Source organism: Balaenoptera borealis (genome assembly GCF_965194805.1).
Source record: "Balaenoptera borealis genome assembly, chromosome: 3".
In the NCBI taxonomy this organism is placed as follows: domain Eukaryota; kingdom Metazoa; phylum Chordata; class Mammalia; order Artiodactyla; family Balaenopteridae; genus Balaenoptera; species Balaenoptera borealis.
Window position 1 is genome coordinate 48,594,429 of NC_138866.1, and position 23,659 is coordinate 48,618,087.

Genomic DNA, 23,659 nt, shown 5'->3' on the forward strand with positions numbered 1-23,659 from the left:
AGGGGGTAGTTACCTTGATAGATGGATACCTGCCCTCAGGATAGTCTGACATGCTATGATTCAGGGAAAAGCAGACAAAGGGGAGCTAGACAAAGCCACCAAGGCTATAAAATTCCACCAAGGAACTCCTCATCCAAGAGATTCAGGAAATTAAATGGAATAAGAGCCCATTAGATATAATATTGGTGTCTTGAGGGGGAGCATGTGCTGTTTTAGGCAGGTAGGGGGAAATGGTGAGCTTATATCCTTCCAAACTTCTAGGACATCTTTATTACTACTAAAGAGATCTGGTAAACTAACAAAGAAATTACAAAATTGGGTAATTTGGCTAATAATCCCATATTTGGTACTGCAGGCTCATTACACTGGAAATGAAATCTGTTCTTTCAGTTTAATTTGGGCACTCTTGGCTCATGCATTAGAACTCTATAAACTCTGGTCATAACCCTTCCCTTGCTATTTGTTATACAGGGCCTCAGATGGGTGACTACAAGTTTTATAGCCACCATGCAACTGTCATCCCACCACATGATTAAAAAAATGACCCAGTAAAAGAACAGAAAAATCTCACACTTATGGATGTTGAAACAACCATCTAGGAAACCTGATACATGATAATGATGCCATAAATAGCGGTGAAGCTCTGCAGTCAAGATCGTGAGATCACATCCCCAGTTGTGAATCCTTCAGCTCAGGCCAAAGAATGGCAGTAAGGGGGCCATACGGATAACTGAACCCATTTGCACCCACACAGCTTACTATTAACAACTTTATTATTCGACTGTCTTCATTCACATGGTATTTATATTCTAGGAAACTTGCCCAGGAAGCTAAAGTTGCAAATAGCTTCATTGTTCAAGAACTTCTTCAATGTCATTTATCTGAACACTAGACTATTCAGTTTACCCTCAGCCAAGTTTATACTCCCTTCTCAGAACAATAGATGGCATTGAATGACTGTTTACTTTTCAAAATTTGCTTTAAAACCGTAGTCCCTAATATGTCCCATCATAAACAAGCCCTCAGATCAAAAAATCACCTTAAACCAGATCCCAAAAGAAATCAATAACCTGCCTCTATCCAAGACACTACTAAGACTGTCAATGTAGTGACTGGCCTTACCATATATAGTAAGCAATAAACTCAGCTTTAGTTTATCAATAGGATGATTTTGGTGTATTTTCAGGAAGCTAGCATTCGACAAGAGTACAAAGCTTAAATTATAAGGTACCATACAAAAAGTTCCATACAAGATTAGGGTAGTACAATATAGGAAAAGTTACTACACTAATATTCCCCCAAAAGTGTACTTTAAGGAATACTAATGCCTTGGGGTGTTTAGCGTGTGTTAGTTTTAAAAGGGGTTCTATATTCAAATAAATCTGGGAAATACCAGGTTGAACAAAGGTAAACTGGTCTTGTTGGTACAGGGACTGATGTATTATGAGCATCCAGAAGGAACAATATACACAGGCTTTCCCAAACTCATTTCACCATGAAGATCTTCATGAAACATCTTGTGGGACTAGTGTTCTACAGAAGATAATCTGAGAAACATTTAACTCTATACTAAAGTCAGCAATCCTAGGTTCGAGTCTTAATTGCAGCACTTACTAGTTGTGTAATCTCAAGCGGGTCTCTTGGCCTCTCAGAGTTTCAATTTTCTTATCTGTAAAATAATAATAATAATAATAATACCTACCCTAAAATCAAGGTTTCTATGAGACCCAGATGAAATAAAGCTTGTGAAAGCCCTTGGTAAACTCTAAAGCAATACACACAAGTAAAGCGTTTTTAACAATACCTCACATTAGAGATAATGTAAATCAATGGGGATCATGAGACAGAGTATAGAAAATACTGTAATAAAATTTGTATTGTACAAAGTCTGATAACTGGCACCATCGGAGCTTTCTTTGGCGGTCTGCCTCAAGGTCAGCGGTAAACATTGCAGAATGAATACATTCAGCAAACATTAAGCTGTCATAGTGCCAAGACATGAATGCGATCCACATGAACTTAACTTGGGCAATTCTCTTCTTACTATAAGTTTTATAATGATGCTTCAACTAAAAAAAAAAGAAAAAAAAAAAAAAAGGCTACAGAACCTCAGTGTACCTAACTGGTCTTTCTGTTCCTTAGTACCAAGCATCAGATTCAATCTCATCTCCCTATATGAAGAGGTAGAAATGTTATTAATGCAACTAAATTTGAAAGATAATCATTCACCTTGATGATTCTGTCTTTCCAACACAGACACATAGAGAAATGAGACTACAGGCCTAAGTGGTACAGTAATAGTCACCTGATAGATCTATAAGCCAACAGCCCTTTTTGATCAAAGACTTGGGTTCCATTTAAAAACACGAATAGCGCATTTAAGTTTGCAGTGGTATAACATGGCATGGCTTCCACTAACGCCACTCAGAGAAAACTTCGTGAAGTAGGAAGAAAGCAGTTAATGTGAGGAGACCTGAATCCTCACTTTCTACTGCCTTTTATGAGCTGTCTAGTGAAGAAACTTCAGTTTACTCATCTCAGACTAGATGAGTTTGTTCTCAGAGTTCAAAATTTTGTGGCCCAGTAAAATTCTCCAAATTTAGGATACTCACAAGAGATTGTCAACTCTGAACTTTGTTTTTTTTTTAATTTAGCATTTTTAATTTTAAAAACATTAAGAAGTAGAAGAATATATCAGAATAAAAGATGGTCCTTTAATTTAATGAAAAAAAAAACTCACCACATTATCCTGTTCTTGTGTACTATAATTTCTCTCTAAGCTCATATGCAAGGGGGAGAACACGTAACATCGTTTTGTACAATTTGTGTATCCTCGGATTAAAAATCAACCTGAAGGCTGCGGCCATTGCACAATCTGAACTCATACATAAACACCGAACATAACAAAAGAATTTTTACATGCTGTATCTAATTGAAAGTTATCGAGTCGTCTGGCTTCTCCAGCAATGATGTGTCAAAGCATCCATTGATAAGGAGCTCAAAAATCATATCAAAAAAAGTAATCATACTCTTTGCAGGTCTGCAAAAAAAGCCTTCAAAAATAGCTCAAATTACAATGCAAGTTACATAGTCTATTAAGCAGTAGGGCTATTCAACTGAAATCCCCTTTCATAAACATTAGATTAAGAAACATTCCATATTGAGCAGTTTGCACGTGCTAAGTTATAACTGGCATTTTCACATACATTATCTCATTTAATCTTGACGATAAACAAAAAATAAACTAAAAAAAAAACAACCCACATATTTCAGAAGACATAAACATACCTCAGCCTTTACTTCCTCCTCCTCAAAGGGGACAAAATGGCAAAATAATTCTTTCTTACCACCTTCAAATTTACACTGCTCCCGTTCTCAGGAGAAGACTCAAGTTACTGTCAAAATGACACGTAAGATTTTGCATACTAAACACAAAATCCACATAAAATAGGATTTAAACTTGCCCCTAGTAAGCAAGGATGGAGTCAAGCTTCCCCTGAAGCACAGGGCTGCAAAGAAATGCAGAACTTAAAATCTGGGTTCTGGTGTGAAGGATGACATGAGAGTAAAGGCAGAAGAGTTTTTCTTTTCCTGCTCCCCCATCTCAGTAGATTGAGGACCCAAGTGAGTTCCTAGTGACACTCACACAGCTTACTGTCAACATTAATAGCTTTACTATTTCACTGTCTTCCTTCACAAGGCATTAATATTCTAGGAAACTTGCCCAGGAAGCTGAAGTTACAAATAACTTGAATGTTCATTTCAAGAATTTCCCCAAAGTCATTTATCTGAACACTAGACTACTCAACTTACCCTCATTTCATAAATACGAAAATCAATGTCCAGAGAGGCGGCAGTTGCATTCCTGGTCAGGGGCGGAGACAAGATTTGAAGCCAGGTCCCTTGACCTCTGCCCAGAAGTCTCCCCCCAACACTACACTTCGTATCAAACTAACAATAAGTTCCAGGCCTCAAGGAGCTGACAGTCAGCTTTTCGAGACAACAAATGAGAGCAATGTTTATCTTGTTGAAGGTAGAGAACCTCCGAAATCACTTTACTCACAAATCGAGGCCTAGAGATGTATTGTGGTTGCTCCATGTCAGTTAATTGGTATAATAAATGCAAGAGGAGAAATATTACAAGATAGTATATGATTTAACTGCCAGAGAATGGTAGAAACCCACAAAATAGTTTCTTTCTGAAATAAATGACTGTGGGCCAGAAAGGACTCACAGGATTTGAGCTGACTCTTGAACCAACAGATGGAATGAGGCAGGCTCAGAGAACAACAGTTCATATGTTAAAGTAGTTTCAGGAACATTAGTTGGGTTGGGGCCAGAGGGATAGGGTTAAGAGCATTTACAATTTCCAACCAAGTATATACTTGATTCTGTGGCAACAGAAAGACTAAAGTTTAGAGAAGGTTTCTTAGGAATGCCTTGGTAGCAATATGTTGAAACTTCCTAAGTACTTACTTGAGTTGATACATTCTAACCCACTAGCAACCTTCTTTCTACTACATGCTTTAGTAAAGCACTGAAGCTTAGGAAGTTTAAAAAAACACTTAATTACTTAAGTTATTCTTCCAAGTGAAGTATCAACATATTTTCAATGAATTTAAAACATGATTCTCTCAATTATGCTTAGATTTAAAAGAAGTTTCAGATAAATCAAACCTCTATTTGCTCAACTGACTTCTTATATTTTCATTTTCAGGATACAACCAGTCTGAGTTGTAATACTACAATGAGAACAGGCTTATAAGTAATGTCACACATAGCCAAATGGGTAGAAAGGAAGGACAGCTGATTTCATTAATGGCCACAATACAGTACTGATATTATCACCATTTGTAATGAATGAATCAAAATTAAAAAATCATTAAAGGAGAAGGAACATTTTAGATGTTTAGTTCAAGTATGTAACTGAATCTTCTTATAGATTATCAAAGTTCCAATTTAAACTTATGTTTTTCTAATTTCAATGGCTCTAAAACAGGTGCAAAAGTTGCTGGATATGAAATACCAACATATCTAAATCTGCAAGTAGGATATTCAATTTAAAATTTACTTTTAAAATTACACAATTATACTCAGTATGACCACTCATTTAAATTCCAACCCAAAACAATTATGATTAATAAAAGACCCACATCGAAAGTAATTTGTCAGGGCTTCCCTGGTGGTGCAGTGGTTGAGAATCTGCTGCCAATGCAGGGGACACGGGTTCGAGCCCTGGTCTGGGAGGATCCCACATGCCGCGGAGCAACTGGGCCCATGAGCCGTAACTACTGAGCCTGTGCATCTGGAGCCTGTGCTCCGCAACAAGAGAGGCCACGACGGTGAGAGGCCCGCACACCGCGATGAAGAGTGGCCCCCACTCGCCGCAACTAGAGAAAGCCCTCGCACAGAAACGAAGACCCAACACAGCCAAATAAATAAATAAACTAAATTAAAAAAAAAAAAAAGTAATTTGTCAATCATACCTCAGTAAAGCTTGGGAAAAAAATTATCGAAAGAATTCTAACTTAGATTATGCAATGAATCAGAACATCCTAGGTAACTTTAAAATGAGTTAAAATGTTCATTCAAAAATGTTTATCTAATCACAAGTCCAGTACTATGCCTTTTTATGCATCGGGCTCAATAAGAACACAACTGACTAGAGAGAAAACTGCTTTCAAAGGCATCATTTATGGTAATAACCTCGATTCTTTATGCAGTACCCAAAACACAAGACTGCAAGTACTGAATTCTGGTATTTCTGAATAGTATTTGTTGCAATATTCTGGTAAGAGTGAAATTTTTATATTTATATTGTCATTTCATATATAAATTGCTAAACTTGCAGTACTCATGCTGAAAAAAAAAGCATGATTTGAAATCTTGTGGTTTCAAATTGTACCTATTTCTGCCATAGCTCTCTGAGCCTGTTCACCTGAATGACACGTAATGCTCAGGTATCACATACTGGAGTCAGACTAAATGAATTATTACAGGAAAATAGCACAGCTCCAATACTCAATGAATGAAAAATGTTCCCTATGGAACCTTCATTAAAACTATTGTCAGTCTTGCCCATTTAAGTATTTAGGCAATACGTGGTAGAATACTGCATTTTCTAGTGGAGTGATCAGATTTCAATACTTTAGTGGCGGAGCTGAATGACTGAGGCAGTGTGGGGAGCAGCGTTCTCCAGGATGCTGATATTGCACCTTATTCCCTCCTAGACGACCTGTTGCTAAGCTGCCATGTGGAGCCCCTTTAAACCAATGCAGAAACAAAAGGGGTCTGTTGAAGGTAAAATGATCCCAATATAGTTTCTGTAAGCCTCTGGTGTGACAGAAAATTGATTATTCAGATGTCTACAGTGACAATCCTGAAGACACACAAGATCATCTCTTTTCTGAAATATCAAGTCTCTACATGTTCAGCCTACTTGTAATCTTCTGTATATATTGCATTTTTTAATCACTTAAAAATATACTGTCATGTATACTACAAGACTAGAAAAATAGAACGCTTAATTAACGAGCAGCATTTCTCTATCATCTCAAGTGACAGAAACAGATGTGTATGACTCTAGCCTTTTGATTACACATATCAAGTATATATAATATACACAGTGACACAAATATTCACTTGAACACTGTTAAATGCAAATTAATTAAGCATCGTTAAATATGCAACTAGAAATCACACTTGCCTTCAGCTTCAGTGAAGTGCTTAGAAAAGTTTATTTTGTGCTTAGATTATTTTTCTAAAGAATCACAAAATTACACATCCAAACTCTTCAATGGCAGAATATTTAATATTCTAAAGGACAGGCCTTTAAAGAAAACTGTTGTACATTATGATATTGTAAGTCTAATGGATTCACACAGCAGCAGAACCTAGATGAAAGGGGACATTACAGAAATTGTCTATTACCATAATGGAGAGGTGATCCATTCTAAATATTTATGCTTTTTCCCCTTCTTGTAGCTAATACAGTTCTCTACTGCCACCGCACACATCCGCCCACCCCCTCTTTTGCTGTAAAGTGAAAACTCTATTCTTAAACTCTTCAAGGAGTAAAAATATATTAAATGTCCCACCTTGCTGATACCCACCTGTGAAATACCACACAACAGAAAGTACAGTAGAATATGGAGTTTGTCTTTTCAAAAACATAAGACTTTTATGAGTTTAAGACATCAAGCATACATTGACTTTGTAAAATCAATTAAGAACTTTCTGTATGAGGACAAATATACACTGAAAACATACACTACAAGATGCTTTTTCCTGAGTAGAATGCTAACTTTATATCAAATTAAGCTTCTGTGAATTTTCAAAATGTAAAATACCAAGGCTTTTCCACAAAATCAAATAAAAATCAGGAATGTTCACCTTCACATCCAAAAAAAGTTCAAGTAGAGGTTCAACAAGAATGATGTAAAATCTGAAACAAGTAGCCAAGATTTTAAATTATCAGTAGATGCCTCTTCACTTTTAAGGATTCCTCAGTAAACTTCAGTTTGAAACAATTTATTAAAACATGAAAAACATTTCCAAGAAATTATCCAATTTGGAAAATGAAAAATGTAACTCATGGTAAGAAAAATACAAATCATACACTGAACAGAGGAGAACAAAAAGGCAACCAACCTTTTATAGGAATCAAGACAACATCATGGGCTTATAAAATCTTCCTAAACATATCCTGTATTATCATATGTAGAAAACTGTAACTAAAGTAAGGTAGCTTTTATTAGTTGCATACTCTAAAGCTATGACTAAATTTTGGACTTTACCTCTGAAAGGACCTCAGACTTGTCACTGAAATACACATTTCTTGAGACAATGGGCAAAGTTCCCATTAATGGGAAATATGTTCTTTTTTTCACACAGTGAAACTGAGAAAAATTGTATCAAATGAGAAACCTTTTTCTCTAAAGTAATCTCCTTAAATACCTCAATAATGCAATACTTGGGAAATGTAATTTTTCAACTCAGACTTGAAAAGGTTATTATGAAACAAACATACAGAAATCTTATTGCTTGGCACCAGATTTTTCAAAAATTAAACAACTGTTTGAACCACCATACTGTTCTCAAATCCTGTGTTTTCACATAGTGCTACTTTTATTTCCTGAAGGTAGACTGTTCAACTTAATGACAATCTAGACTGAACCCTGCAATGTACAAGCAAGTCACAGTTCACTTCAAACCAAATGAAATGATCCATCTTCTGTTTTTGTCAGAATCATAGGCATATACTTGTACAAATTAACTAGATTTATCTGTGGCCAATGAAGGAGCCACAGAACGTTGTCTTATGGCATTCTGTGCAGAGTCTGTGTTTATTCTTTCTTTGCTTTCAGGTTCCTCTTCTGAAACATCTTCTTCATCAGCCTCTTGTTCTTCCTCCACTTTTTTCAGAGGTTGAGAAGATTCTAGTAATAATTTTTCTTAAAGATAAAAACCAGAAATGTTCTTTTGTTGATGTATTAGAGTTGTGTTAAGAGTACAATCAAGACACAATTCATACGCCCATAAATTGCTTCGGCATTTATTTATCAATCATGTTTGGATTTCCAAAAGGAAAAAGCTATCTTCAAGAACAAGTGATACTGTAAAAACAACTGGTTTGGAAGATCCATTTTACTTACCAAATTCATTCTTATTATCCACCTATTCATAAACTGAACTGAAATTAATGAACCAGAATTAATGCTGTGCATATGGATGTTGTAAGAAAACAGACTGCATTAAATGTAACAATCTTATATTAACTTGCTATTAAATCTTCTAGCTAAGAAGTATACTAAGACAAACTTCAATACCACCCTTGTTTCAGCTCCCAGGAGAAAAGGAATCAGACACTTAAGTTGAAGGCTATTTTCCTAGCCATGTTTTTTTTCAAGTGGTTTCATAAAGATGCTTCCACTTCTCCACATGTGTAATTTTATTAAGGTGTAATTACAAATAATATAAGATACATATCTTAAGTATACAGCTCAATTAATTTTTTAATATGCACACACACACATACCCCCCCTCCCTTTGTTAATAGGGACTGTTGCTAGTTAACGTAAACTTAGAACACACCATGTTACTGAGATCCAGAATACAGAATTTGGCCAATGAGCTTTTCTCTGTTCAGTGATCCGAGACCGTCCCTAATCCTAGGCAACCCGGAACGGAGCGGGAAGAAGAACACGGGGGTGCAAGGTAGAAGAAATTACGGGAAGGAATTACCGTAAAGTGGACAGTCTGTTGTTTGGTCTGCCTAGCATCCCTCTTCCTGTTGGGTTATCCCTTCCCTATGCCACACCCCAGGTGGCTGTGGTGAGCACAAACGACAGTGTAGAGCAGTGGTTCTCCACCAGGAGTGATTCTGCCTCCTCGGGAACACTTGGCTATGTGTCAAGATATTTTTGGTTGCTACAACAGAGAGGGGCGGTGCTACTGGCAACCAGGGGGATGCTGCTGAACATTCAATAATGTACAAAAGACAGTTCATCACGATTAAGAATTATCCAGCCCAAAAGACCAACAATGTCAAGGCTGAGAAACCCTGGTTTACAGTGACTGTTCCAAAAAGTGAGCCCCCTATACAAGTGGAATACACCAGAATTTTCCCAAAAGATAGGTGAGTACAGGCAGAAGTATATTTCCTTCTTACTCGGGATGAGCTATAGCTTTCTATAGTCATTCTATTCTCAGGACTAAAAAGAGCCCAAAATGGAGCAAGCAAAGTCATAGAAAACTGAGCAATTCAGAAACATAAAAACATTTGAGCCCCAGGATCCAATCAACTCTGCCCTGAGGCTTCTGGACTACGTGAACCAATAAATTCTGATTTTGCTTAAAGTTAGACTCAGTTGGATCTTTCCCTAGCAACTCAAAATCTAAGCCAAACACACATAATGGAAAACAACTCAAAAATCCTGTAGCCTGCTGCAGAAGGGGTAATATCACATTAAAGTATGGATTAGTATCAGTTGTGTCACAGGTTACTTAAGAGACAAATCTGTTGTTAGGCTTAAGGTTTCTGAAGCAAAATAAATATAAAATGTACATTCACTGACTTAATTGTCTTTTAAGTAATCTGTGCTTATTATATTTTTTCCTACAGGTCAGTGGCCCTTGGTGGATAAAATTATTCCCTCCCCTACCTGTGTCCTTCTTAGCATCAATGCAACTATCTAAGAAATTTTTTAAAAAACCTTATCAGTTGTTTGACAGACGAGGAATACTGTAAATGCAATCTCCACTGATTTCATTTCAGGAGTTTTGACCTCAGTTTAAGTCCTAAGTCAAGAAACACAACAGAACAGAAATGTCAGGCCAAAAGTCTGGTTTAGGTTCTACTCTCAGCTCCGTCAATTCTGTGTGAACTTGGAAACACAGTTCATCTCTCTGAGCTTTAGTTTCCTCAACCACAAAATGGGAAGAGTATCACTTATGCAGTCTACTTTAAAGAGCTGCTGAAAAGCAAATGGGACGACAGAAAGTGAAAGCTCTTTACAAACAGCAAATAAGAGGGCCTTCATAACAGTATAATTTTCAAGATTAAAAATAAATGATTGGTAGGTAATTATATTAAGATAAACAGCAGTGAATATTCTAATTCTATAAACCCATCGTGTAGTAAAATACAGCGTCAGTGAGAATCCTCAAGCAGCTACAGGATTTGCTTTTCCCAATAACCTAACAGAAAAACTTAGACTTGACCAGTATACAAAGAAAAAGCTTCAAATGTGGTCACTATACCAATGAAAAGACTTCAAGAGTGGAATATATTCAACTTTTTTTGACCCAAGTATATTCAAATGGATCCATGAGTATCACAGAATTTTCAAACAAATTGACATCAGGTCAATTGTTATCAAATATCTATAAGTTATATGCAGTGTTAAAATTCTCCACACTATAAAAACCAAAAAAAAACTATGTTTCTAAATCCAATGGGCTGTCATTCTTACATGAAATATACATCCCTCTTCCCCCACCACTCCATATTTAGAAACCTAAGCTAGAAAGGCAATTTGTTTTATGTGTGATTGTGTTTATTACAGAAATCAATGGGATTATAGTGAATAAAAATAAACATTTAAGGGGCTTCCATGGTGGCGCAGTGGTTGAGAATCTGCCTGCCAATGCAGGGCACATGGGTTCAAGCCCTGGTCTGGGAAGATCCCACATACCGCGGAGCAACTAGGCCCGTGAGCCACAGCTACTGAGCCTGCGCGTCTGGAGCCTGTGCTTCACAACAAGAGAGGCCACGATAGTGAAAGGCCCGCGCACCACGATGAAGAGTGGCCCCCACTTGCCGCAACTAGAGAAAGCCCTCTCATAGAAACGAAGACCCAACACAGCCAAAAAAATAAAAATAAATAAATAAGTCAGGAGCTCTTAAAAAAAAAAAAAAAGTAAAATAAAAATACAGATATTTAAATAAATAAATAAATAAACATTTAAAAATATACTTACTGGAAGGGTATGGCTGTGGTCTGCGCCTTTTTGAAGGACAAAGGCAATCTGCCACAAATATCATGCACTGCAAAAATAAACATAAGAAATATGATGTACAATATAAAGCTAGTGAAACTATACTGAATTATGAAATTCTAAAGTATTTTTCTTCCCAGTACTCCGAAAATGAAGTGCTTACAAGTCCTAATAATAGTCCCGAAAGCAGAGTTGCTAAGGCAAACACTGTATATGATCCCCAAACCGGTAATCCAAGGTCTTCAATAAAATAGTTATGGCAAGTCTAAAATCAAAAGAAAAAAATAAACTAAAAACATGGTCATTTCTTAAAAAGTGACAGTGTCAAAATGTTTAAAATGGAAATAAAATTTCAGCCCATACCCTGATCCACATAGACAGCTGAAAGAGTGCTGACATACTACTCATCCTAAAATAAAGAGACAAGTGAAAAACTGAATCAGATACACAGCTTTGAAGTAGAATACATGTGTGTTACCTATATCTATTTTTTACTCTATAATTTCCCCAACACAACAGATTTTATTGCTGTTACTCAAGATTAGTGATACATCAGTGATTTCAAGCCCATAATAAGAAGGTTTGTTAATGGAAATTAATAGTTTCTGAATTTTTGCCACTATGTGATATCCTCATAAACAAAACACTTGATCATTTTTGTTTCCTTTTCTCCTATTGTTTTGACTTTAACCTTTCACCTGATGATTTCTCCAATATACTTTGAGTACAGGTTACAAGCTCTATGGAACAAACTGGTTTGAAGTTAGGCACACTGTAAGCAAATGGCAACTCTTATTCACCCTTAAAATCCTCCAAAGAAAAAGTAGAGAAGGGAGTCTGAAGGCAGACTGGGAGCACTTGTTGAGTTGATCCTTCCCACCTAAGAATTACCCTCCTTTCGTATTAAACTTACAAGAGCATTAGTTTGATATAGTTTAATGATACACAAAATAATTACACAAGAAGTAAATGCTAAGTTACCATATAAGTAAAACGGTAAAAGTAAAAATAACAATTTTCACATAATTAAACCCAAGTAGCTTTGATGGGCAGTTAGAAAAGCGACCTGCTCCAAAACTTAGCTTTGTGGGTTCTCTCTAGCAGAAGTGGGGCCACTAACACATAAACTAATTCACACACAAGCCAGAGGTCTTGCATGCAGGATGGCCTAATCCAATCACCGATCGCTGGGTGGGTGAACCTGCCAAGCTGACCCTGGGAGCGCCTCTTACTCAGTCTACCAATAAAAAAGGTATGGACTGCTGCCCGGAGGAGTCAGCGGGGACTTACAAGCGACCCCCACTTCCTCGACCAGAGACGGGAAGAATCGTTTATGACATGAGATTTCAAACAAAAATCAGTTACATTTTCAGTCCAACACAGACAGGTACATTAACCATGTTGCTTCTGTTCTTTAAAACACAAAATGGGAATAGGAACAAGGAACTGAAACATGTATCACTCTGTTGTCTCACTGTAGTCTGTGCTAATTAGATTCTATCAGGAAGAGCAAGTGCCTTATTTGGGCTGGGCATGGTGGTTCAGTGGGGGAATTCTGACAGTTCAATTCAGAGGTGTTAGGAAAAGGTCCTAAAGATGAACTTTCTTTTTCAAAATACTGCTTAGGGATGATCATGCCCCCACTCCCAGATCCAGAGCATTATCGCTTACACTCTCCATCCTCCAAAGGCAAGTGTGGTAAGAGGACAGGAAGAGATAGCTTAGCCACACCAGGATGAGTCCATGGTGGCCTCAGCAAAACTCAGTATTCCCAGAGGTCTCTCAAACGACCCGTGAGGCCTTGCTCCCGAAGGAAGGTTCAGAAAATGCGTTAGTTATGCCCAATCCTACTGCTCCGTAGCGAGCTGCTATGGAGAAATGTACCCTCTACCTACATATAAAGCTCAGTGGTTAGTCATGTCATCGGGCTCATCGTTCATCCGTACTATTCGTACAAAAAGCTATCAGACAGGTGGAATAATTCAATCACATTAAATCAAGAACTGAAATCTAAAGGTAGCATGAGTAGGTATATGGTTGAGGCTTCTCATCCAAATGCTAAGCTTAAATGATAAGGACTTCCCTGGTGGCCCAGTGGTTAAAACTCCGCACTCCCAATGCAGGGGGCCCGGATTCGATCCCTGGTCAGGGAACTAGATCCCGTGCGCCGCAACTAAGAGCCCGTATGCTTCAACTAAAGATTCCACACGCCGCAACTAAGACCTGGCACAGCCAAATAAATAAATAAATATTTTAAAAAACAAAAACAAACAAAAAAACCCTCAAATGATAGTTTTACCTATTATATCGCTCACACTCTTAAGGGGATTTATTAGTTTTTGATGATACAGATGACCATATTTACAGAGCTAAAATATTCCTAAAAAGACTTTCAGCTTAATTCTATAGAATGCCTCCTTCTACATTAACAAGGATCACAGTATGCACTGGACTTAGAAGATAAAGTCAAACTGAAAATATCACATAGTAAATCTGAACGTATCTTAAGAGTCCTAGAGTTAAAACTAAGTATATATGCTTTATTTACATGAAATATATGTCCCAATTAATCCTGAAATAAATAAGAGAAAAACCCCTCATACTTACAAAACAGAACCTGGACCAAGCCATGATGAAACCGGTTCAATACTCTTCCACTCTTTTTCACTTATAAAGTTTATGAAGTCCTTCTTAGTCCTTGAGCCCTGATAGCGCCTAAATTCACCATTTTTACAACTAAAGAAGATCACAAGTAAATATTAATCAGCACCAAATAAATAAACTTTGTTCTGCTATTTCTATAACCTCATTTTACAATCAATCCTAATCTTCAAAATCATCAGCAATGCACAAGTAGCAAATTACACTAATTACCTACCCTTGACATCCTAGCCCCAAATTTAATTAAACACTGAGGTTATATTTTTAAACAATCATAAGTCGTAAGACTGTTACTGTTACTCTTCCAAATAATAAAACTATGAAACACAGTAAGTAGTTATATGTCAACTATGTCTCAATAAAAAACTGGGGAGAGGGCTTCCCTGGTGGCGCAGTGGTTGAGAATCTGCCTGCCAATGCAGGGGACACGGGTTCGAGCCCTGGTCTGGGAAGATCCCACATGCCGCGGAGCAACTAGGCCCGTGAGCCACAATTACTGAGCCTGCGCGTCTGGAGCCTGTGCTCCGCAACAAGAGAGGCCGCGATAATGAGAGGCCCACGCACCGCGATGAAGAATGGTCCCCGCTTGCCGCAACTAGAGAAAGCCCTCGCACAGAAACGAAGACCCAACACAGCCATAAATAAATAAATAAATAAATAATTAAAGAAAAAAAAAAAAAAAAACTGGGGAGAAAAAGAAATGCAGTACGTAGATATATCTCAGAAAATTATTTTTAAGCCACAATACACACATTAAAGAGATGACTTCATGAAAAAGCGGTTAGAATCGCGCCTGACATTTATTATTTATTAGCTATTGTTAAAGAGCTTCCACAGCCATCATGCTTTAAGTCGCTGGAGGCATCTGATGCAGTGACATTCGGCTTTGCGTTCTTCCTGACAGCCACCTCCTCCTTCCCATTCCCAATGCACAGAGCTCTGTCAGGATCGTAAGTGCTCTCCCTGTTCCCACATCCTCACCATTTCTAAACTATCTTAAATAATACTGCCAGTCTAACTCTACTCAATGAACACTTCAATTTTTATCACTTAAGCGCAAAAACTTTCCATAGCTCCCCACTACCTACAGTATGATTAGAGGATCCTTTATCCATCCAGAGCCAAAGACAACAAGGAAGCCCCCACTCAAAAACCCAAAGTTTTGCGGAGGAAATGACATTTGAGCTGTTTTTGAAGGATAGGTAGGATTTCAGCAGGCAGAAATTAGGGGAATGGGCATGATAAACAACGTTACTAAAAGAAAAAGGCAGGAAATTCCAGAAAATTTCAGGGGGTGTTGAGACAAGGGGGAGACTGACTAGCCAGTTAAGGGGCATGTGGAGAAAAGGACTGAGTAAAAACGGAGAGAAGCACTTACAGAGACAGAGAAGAGACATTTAAACATATACAAAGGGAGTAGTGGCAAATAAAAAGGTACAGGGAAACAGATACAAACATGAAAAAAAGACAAGGAAAATCGAGAAACACACAGAACCACCGACTTCTTGTTTTCGTAACTTTTAAGTGAAGGAGAGAAGTGCCTCCTGGCATTCAACCCACCAGCTAGATGAACATTAAGGTTCAGGGCAGATACAGAGATTTAAGATTTCTTATGGCCAGTTCAGAAGATAAAGACAAACTAAAAAACCTGACACTGCAGACTACATAATCTTGTTTATTCTGCCTTAACAACCATTTCACCTACCACTGTCCCCAAGGCTGAGCTACAGCACTTTCTTATAGCTAATGTTTGAACATACCCTGCTCCTAATTATAACTGTTTATGAGACTGTTCTCAGGATGGAATGCTTACTCTGCACTCTTGAAAATGCTACCTCCAAGGTTGAGTTTAAACCCCATATTCTCCAGGAACCAGTCCAAAGCAGCAATTTTTTTCCCTTACCAAATTTCCTACAGTACTTAACCACAACTCTGCGCTCATAATCACTTACTAGCTGAATGGTATCACACCATTTCTCGTGCACATCATCTTCTAAAACAATTACAAATCTTTGGGATCACAGATTGTTTCATACATCATTCATCTATCTAAAGGCACCTAGGATAGCACTAAGCAAAGTAAGCCTTCTAGTAAACTTACTGAATATAATGCTCTTTAAACATGATCTAGGCTAGAGGTCTACTATTCTGATTACACTGTGATGCATCTTTCGTAACTACAGAATCTTCAAATACTCACTGATAAATAGTAGGAAGAGCAGTTATGATAAATCGTCCGCTTAGTCCTACAAATGATAAAGAAAGATTAGAAATAAATACAAGAAAGAACACATAGCAGGTTTTATATGGGCCAATCACTTACTACTTAAATCTGACTCTGAATTACTTGAATACTAATAGGCAAAGAATATGAAATTATACCTAAAAATAGTTGAGCTCTGTAATATAAACAATGAAAGAAATTCCAATTATGTACTTAAAGCAACTGAAAAAAAAACTACTATACATTATCTCCACTTAAAAGTATGTAAAATCTGAATATTGAAGACATTTGTGAACATATATATATGTATAAACATTTGGTCAATTATACTACTATAAGATTACTAGCAATGAGTCATGGGACAGCACAATATAACTGTGGTCTTAGGTCTAAAATCAAATGAAATTGCATTTGATAATCAAAAAACAAACACAGAGTTTCTAAGGTATTGTTAAAAATGGAAAATATTATGAATCTTTCAAAAGGTGGGCCATAACAACGTCAGCTAACATTATCAACCATGTGTTAAACACTAAAATAACTAAGAACCAATCTATGACTCCGTTTTCTGATCTGTAAAACGGGGATATTATCTATCCCACAACGTTGTGTAAGGATTACATAATAAATGCAAAACACTTGGAGCAGTACCTGTAATAGTAAGTGCTCACCAAATATTAGCAATTATTACCATTTGGGATAGGGGCAGAATCAAGAATCCAGGTTTACTGTGACCAAGAACAGGTAAGAAGAAGCATCTGTAAGGGCAGGGGCTGACACTTCTCCAGGGGGCCAAGTCAGGAGGCCACAACCATGAGGGCTTTGTAATTAACAGCCAATGTCCTCAAATCATAGTTAACGGATTAAATTTGAAACCCAATTGCAGAGATTTAGACGACTCACACACAGGGAATGTGACCTTGACTCTACAAAGAACCTCAACCACATGCTCCTTATTCTGAAGCTTCATACAGATGCAAATGCCGGGTTGACCAATGTTCACCTGAGCCGCAATGTTCTAGGGCTTCTCACAGACGTCTTACATACTACTCTGGGGCCTGAGATGCAAAGGAAAAAAGATCACAGGCAGTTCTGTGAGGGAAGAGTTGGGGGAGGGAGATGTCTCCAAGGTCCCTTAGAGCAATACAGAAAAGAAGTAAGCTGCCATACCCAACCAGGGAATCCACTTTTTGCGGCACTTCACACTGAGCCCCCATCAGGGAGGTGGGTAAGTCAGCCTAACCAGCTGAAGACAGTTCTGTTTTTAAAAACTAGTGAAAGGTAGAGTTAAGATCAAGCAATGTGGAAAACAGATCAACAGATCATCCCAATCTGCAACGAAACAAAATTAACCACAGACTTACAGTACCTGGCTGCTCTGTGACATCCACTTTTGCAACATTAACCTCAAGATCTTCTCCCCATTCGGCAAAACTTTCCCATTCTGGTTGAAGATTCTGACAAGCAGGACACCATGGAGCATAACTAAGAAATAGTTTTTTAAAAAGTTAAACACTCTAATATGATTATATTGGGATAAAAATTCTAAAATGTGTAACTTGTGAAGAATATTTTATACTAAAAACAAGACAGCAAAGTGGTTAATTTTGTGAAGATGAAAAGGTTTTAAGTGTGAGTCGAACACTCTGGAAATCAAGAACTATGAATTGATAATGCTAATCACAGAAAAGTAATTCTGAGAATGTTTTTAAGACACAAGGCCTTTTTCAAGTGCAAAACAGCTCTTTAAAAACCTTTGGATTTCTCTTATTATAAGGTGGGCAGAAAGCTCAAAGCCAAATTTGGAGTTCATCAGTTTTAACAATGGTATGTGCAGGAGTCACAAGTGCCAAGGTGCTAGTAAAAAAAGAGGAAGCACCCACCGCTGTGGTGAACAGGAAACACGTGCCTCATCTTAAGGAAGGAAACACTACTTAGCTTGACAGGTCCAGGACAGCTGGCCCAGTGCAGCAGGCTATTCTAATTTAAAAGGAGCTGAAAATCTGCATTTTTATGTAAAAATACTACCTCAAAACTTAACCCAGACACAAATACTAGGCAGGCCAAATGAAATTCTTTGCCCAGACCTTGGTCAATCTCAGGTTTATAAATCTGTGGCCAAGCATATTAGCATTTTAATTACTCTTCTGGTATTCAGTCTTAAAAGGCCCTGAATCTTTCCTAGGATTTGATTCTTCCCATTTTATTGTATATTACCTCATAATTTACCTCAGTTTTTTTTTAATGGAACCAGGAAGAATAAAGCCTGTACCTGTTAAACACAAGAGTACAGCTTCTGTACTTCATTCTATTTTGACTTATTTTATGAAAATAAAATTCTTAAAAGTAATATGCATTGTGGAACAAGACTAGTACCATACACAAAAGCTAAAGTCCGTAACAATAAATTGAATTACAATGAAAATATCTCTGTAACATAACTCCTGATCAGGGCAGATTTAACGCAGATAACTAACTTGTAATAAGAGCAGACTATCGTTAGAAATACTAGATACTTTTTCAAGTTCCTTTTGTTTCTTAGGTGCTTTTTAGAGACAACTTCATATTCAGTAGGCTAGGGGGAAAAATACTATGGTATACTCTTAATTTCATACAGATGCTCTAATTCAAATCCCCAAATACTTCACTTCTGACTGCTGTATTGATATAGTTTGATCAAATGAGTTAATAAAAATCTCCTTGAGTAATACTTGACTGAATTTGCATAAAAGTTCATAATCACAATTGCTCAACACATTATTTATGAAATTGTGAATATTTTACGGGCACAATCTAAAACAAGGTACTGAGGACAATGAAAACCAAATGCTGTCCCTGGCTGTATTTCCTCTCCCCTGCATCTTCAACGGTGCCTGAAAATTCATTTCACTGAGTTACAGATTACATGCATACTATATAAACATTTCCCCTATTGTATCCTGCATATAAACGTTCTATGCCTTGTTTGACTTTATGACTCAGGAGTTACTGATGTGACCTTCTGGGTTCTCCCTTGGGGATGTCCACCTCCACCTCCCTCCTTAACTGGCAACCCAACCACCCAGAAAAAAGCCCGCCTGAACCCTGTTAAGGAAGGGGGTTATTCTAACAACATCTGCATGTCTACTCTGTGTTAGTTTCTGAAGACAAAAAGAAAGCCACTATGGCAATACCTGGACATGTTAATTAAAGCTTTTAGATATGTCTCTCATCTGTAAAATGCGGGAAATGATACCTATCTTACAGAATTTGTAAAGAATTAAATATGATAACGTATGTAAAGAGCTTAGAAGTGTTTAGTACACAGTTAACAGTCAGTAATGGTGTTTTTTACTAATGAATAATGACTAGTACCACTAATAATTCTGCCACCGCCGTCACCACCACCACCAATTTAGTGACTAAAGCAAAGGCAGACAGTTTATTATCTACCGATGCAGAAGGGACATTATTAAAACGGAATCACCACAGACACATGGTTTTATCTGAACAATAAATGACGACCTGACGCTCTTTTAAGAGTTTATAATCACACTCGTACATTAATTTTTTGAATGCAATACCATTTAGAGAGGCATAAGAGTAATAACCCAAGACATTCAGTACTTTGCAAAAACACACACCCAAAAGAAAAATGAAACGTGGGCAAAGAAAACAACAACAACAACAACAAATGATAAAGGGAACGCAGATGTTTAAATAACGCAACTTGAATTTACTTGGCATTTAAAATAAAAATATGCCTAATCCATAAAATAACATTTAAAATAAACTAAGAGTCTCAAGTTCTAACACTGTAAGTGGACTAATTTTTAAGGATAATGAGACAAAAAGAGAGGAGAGGTTCACTCAGTTTCCTCCTTTGTAGAGTCTGGTGAAATAAGTCTGTCAGTCTGTGAAGACTCATTCCAAAATAAATAATTGTATAGGAACTACACAGACCAACCACCCTCAACCCCAAAGCCATGAAGAAAAGTTGAGAGAATTCAAAGCTGAACGTAACCTCACAGGCGCACCTCAGTCCTAGCAACCGAACTAGGGTGCACGCTTTAGAAGAAACTTAACAGAGTTATCCCCTGGTCAGAAACGAGGAGGAGGTGGGACCAAGGCTGCGGAGGATCCCAAGAGGAGTTAGGGGATCGCGAGGAGTCGGGGGCTCCCGCCCCGCGGCTCGGAGTCGCAGTCCCGGGGAGTCTGGGACTCGCATGAGACGAACGGGGATGAAAGCGGGGGTCCAGACTTGGATCTAGGACCCCGGCCCACCGAGGGGGCCCCGAGACCACCGCCCCGCACTCACAATTCTATCATCCACTCTCCTTCCAGCAACTCTCTCCAGTTCTCGTCCGTGATGATCCGCACGTCGCTCCGCCGCCCGTGGGTCCAGGGAGCCCCCCAAAGCAACAGCAGCAGCACTGCCACGGGGATCCTGAGACTCCGGGAGGGCGCCATGTCGGCCGCTCGCCCACCCACAGCAAGCGCGGGAGCCCTCACTCCGCGCAGCGCCTCCTCACTTCCGCCCGCGCAGGCTGATCGGCCCGTGCGCATGGGCGCGACGGCGCTCGCGCGCGCGCGCGCCTTGAAAACTCTCAATGCGCATGACGAAGCCAGGTCCTAGTGGGTTGGTGGAGCAGAGAAAAAGGGAGCGCGCCTGTTCCCTAGTGCGCATGACAGAAAAGGGGTCTCTCGTCCTACCTTCTGCTTTGCTCTAAACCATTTTGGAGGAAGAGTGAGCGGAGGGCGTGGTGTAGAAAGGGGGGCGGGACTTCGGAGAGGAACGGCTTAAAAATTTGCCTCAGGATTTTGGCGCCGAATGATTGGCATTTATACTTAACGAAGGCAATAGGTAAGTTTACACTAAAGCAGTTTCCAGTTAAATGCACGTCAGAGTTTTCTTTTGTTTCCTTTGAAAAATTTTGTAGGGAAGCTAATGGGTGTTTGTATGAGTCAGAATATTGGTTTACTTCTGGGGGATTATAGACTGTAACGGGGTACAAGAGAACCTTATGGGTTCACTTTGTATTCTGTATCTTGGTCTGAACAATGCTTACACAGGTGTACGCATACCTAAAAAACCATTGAGACTGTATAGCTCAGGGAACTCTACTCTGTGCTCTGTGGTGACTTAAATGGGAAGGAAATCCAAAAAAAGGGGATATATGTATACTTATAGCTGATTCACTTTGCTGTACAGCAGAAACTAACACAACATTGTAAAGCAACTATACTCCAATAAAAATTAATTTAATCAAAAAAACACAAAAAACCATTGAGCTGTACGTGTTTAGTGCACTTAGGATGTATATTATGCACTTTAGGATGTATATGATCCCTCAGTTTTTTGTAATGCAGCAGTTACAGAGATGCTAAATCAGAAATTCACATGGAACAAGACGCAGGCTTGTAACAAATATTTAAGGGTTTTTTTCCTCAAGCATTTGTAAATACAAATGCAAATCAAAATGTGCACTGTCTTTAGAAAGTATTAATCAGTCAAATGAAAATAGTTGCCATTACACCTCCTCACTTCACATTCTCTCCTAAACTCAATCCAGTTGGCTGATTTCCCCACCCCTTCGCTGAAAGGCCCTTTCTAGGACACTAGTAATCTGCATGTTAACATTCTTTTTACTTGACTGCCTGCAGCATTCTGTCACCACACCCTTCTTGAAAGGCACAGTGTGGTGCCTCACTTGCTTTTTTTTATCCTTCCTCACTAGCTGCTCCTTCTGAAATTCTTGGCCGTCCTCCTGTACTTGACTTCCAGACATTGGCTTTCCCCAGGATGCTGTACTGGCCCCCTCCTCTTCATATCCACACGCTCCTCCAGATAACCTCAATTCTGGAGCCCTAAAAGCTATCAATATGCCTGTCGTTCCAGCCCTGACCTTTCTGGGAACTTCAGACATGTATGTGGTTAAAAAACAAAAGTCAACCAAGTAAATTTAAAGATCTAATTGTCTTGGGACTTCCATGGCGGTCCAGTGGTTAAGACTTTGCCTTCCAATGCAGGGGGTGCAAGTTCGATCCCTGGTTGGGGAGCAAATGGGAAGGAAATGGGAAGGAAATCCAAAAAAAGAGGGGATATATGTATACTTATAGCTGATTCACTTTGCTCGTGGCTCGTGGCCAAAATATCAAAACAAAAAACAGAAGCAAAATTGTAACAAATTCAATAAAGACTTTAAAAATGGTCAACATCAAAAAAAAATCTTAAGAAAAAAAGATCTCATTGTCTTTATTCAGTGATTGATGAATCAGGCAGCATCCCATCTAGCAACTAGAAGGGCACTCCTAGAGGTTATACAGAATGGAAGGCTTTTATAGGAAGAAGGGTGAGGTAAGGGAGTTATTAGCAAAAGAAAAGAAACAATTATTTTTTAGGCTTTTTTAGGAGAGGAGAACTGGCAAGGGTTTTATCATGAGATTGCCTCTTCTTTAAGTCTGGATTTGCTCTCATGGGGGACAAATGACTCCATTTTGAGACTGTTATTTCTTTTTTAACAATATTCAACCCGTGGCTGGATATCTCTTGGATATCTAATAGGTAGCTTAAACATAACAGGATCAAAAAATAAAATTCTTGATTCTTCCTCTCCTGGTTTTCCATCTCAATTAAGAGCCCCAAGGTCCATCTGGTTGCTCAAGACAAAAATTTACATTTTAATTCTTCATTATTGTTCTCTCTTTTCACCCCCTCTTCATGTACTCCATCAGCAAGTCCCATGAACTCTACCTTCTCTAATTTCCATCTCCACAGCCAATACCCTAGTCCAAGTTTCTATCATCTCTTGCCTCGACAATAGTAGATTCCTAACTGATCACCCTGTGTCCTCTCTCTTACTTCTCTAAATAAGATCTAGCAATTTCTCCTTAAAACCCTCCAAGTGGTTCCCACTGCACTAAACATTAAAGCCAAACTCCTTAAACTCATTACTATGGCTTAAAAAGTCCTACATGATCTGACATCTGCCTCACTGCTACCTCGTGTAGTACTGGCTCTCCTCCTCCCTACCCTGCTACACTCCAGGGGGTCCCTGAATACATCAAATTCATTCTCACACTAGAGAATTTGCATTAGCTGTTCCCTCTGCCTAGATTACTTCCCCACCAGTCTTCACATCACTCCTTTTTGTCATTGATCTCAACTTAAAAGTTACCTCAAAAAGGCATCTCCTGACCACCCCATCTAAGGAGCCTTCCCAGTCATATTAGTGGGTCATATTATCCATCATATTTGTCCATGATAATTCTCTACATAGTATTAAACTGATATGC

The 23,659-nt window shown here is 38.4% G+C and overlaps 1 protein-coding gene and 1 long non-coding RNA gene across 7 annotated transcripts in view; one reads left to right on the forward strand and one right to left on the reverse strand.

Annotated features, from left to right (window-relative positions):
- The window catches only part of TMX1 (thioredoxin related transmembrane protein 1), a 110,114-nt gene extending 89,168 nt beyond the window's left edge, over nucleotides 1–20,946 (reverse strand). For 4 of the 6 annotated variants that reach the window (XM_082384866.1, XM_082384867.1, XM_082384868.1 and 1 more), the window contains exons 1-8: nucleotides 20,682–20,940; nucleotides 17,754–17,869; nucleotides 16,361–16,406; nucleotides 14,107–14,235; nucleotides 11,863–11,908; nucleotides 11,663–11,764; nucleotides 11,482–11,548; nucleotides 1,615–1,669 (exon numbers count right to left, since the gene is read on the reverse strand). In XM_082384866.1, coding sequence (XP_082240992.1) covers nucleotides 1,615–1,669; nucleotides 11,482–11,548; nucleotides 11,663–11,764; nucleotides 11,863–11,908; nucleotides 14,107–14,235; nucleotides 16,361–16,406; nucleotides 17,754–17,869; nucleotides 20,682–20,929 — 809 coding nt within the window. In that variant the 5' untranslated portion in view covers nucleotides 20,930–20,940. Of the gene's footprint in view, nucleotides 1–1,614; nucleotides 1,670–6,787; nucleotides 8,454–11,481; nucleotides 11,549–11,662; nucleotides 11,765–11,862; nucleotides 11,909–14,106; nucleotides 14,236–16,360; nucleotides 16,407–17,753; nucleotides 17,870–20,681 lie in introns of those variants that run through there. The other 2 variants (XM_082384864.1, XR_014242498.1) reach the window with 2 other exon arrangements.
- Nucleotides 20,942–23,659, forward strand: part of LOC309625408 — a 98,819-nt gene continuing 96,101 nt past the window's right edge. Inside the window, exon 1 of the long non-coding RNA XR_014242503.1 lies at nucleotides 20,942–21,227. This is a non-coding gene — a long non-coding RNA (uncharacterized lncRNA). The remainder of the gene's footprint in view (nucleotides 21,228–23,659) is intronic.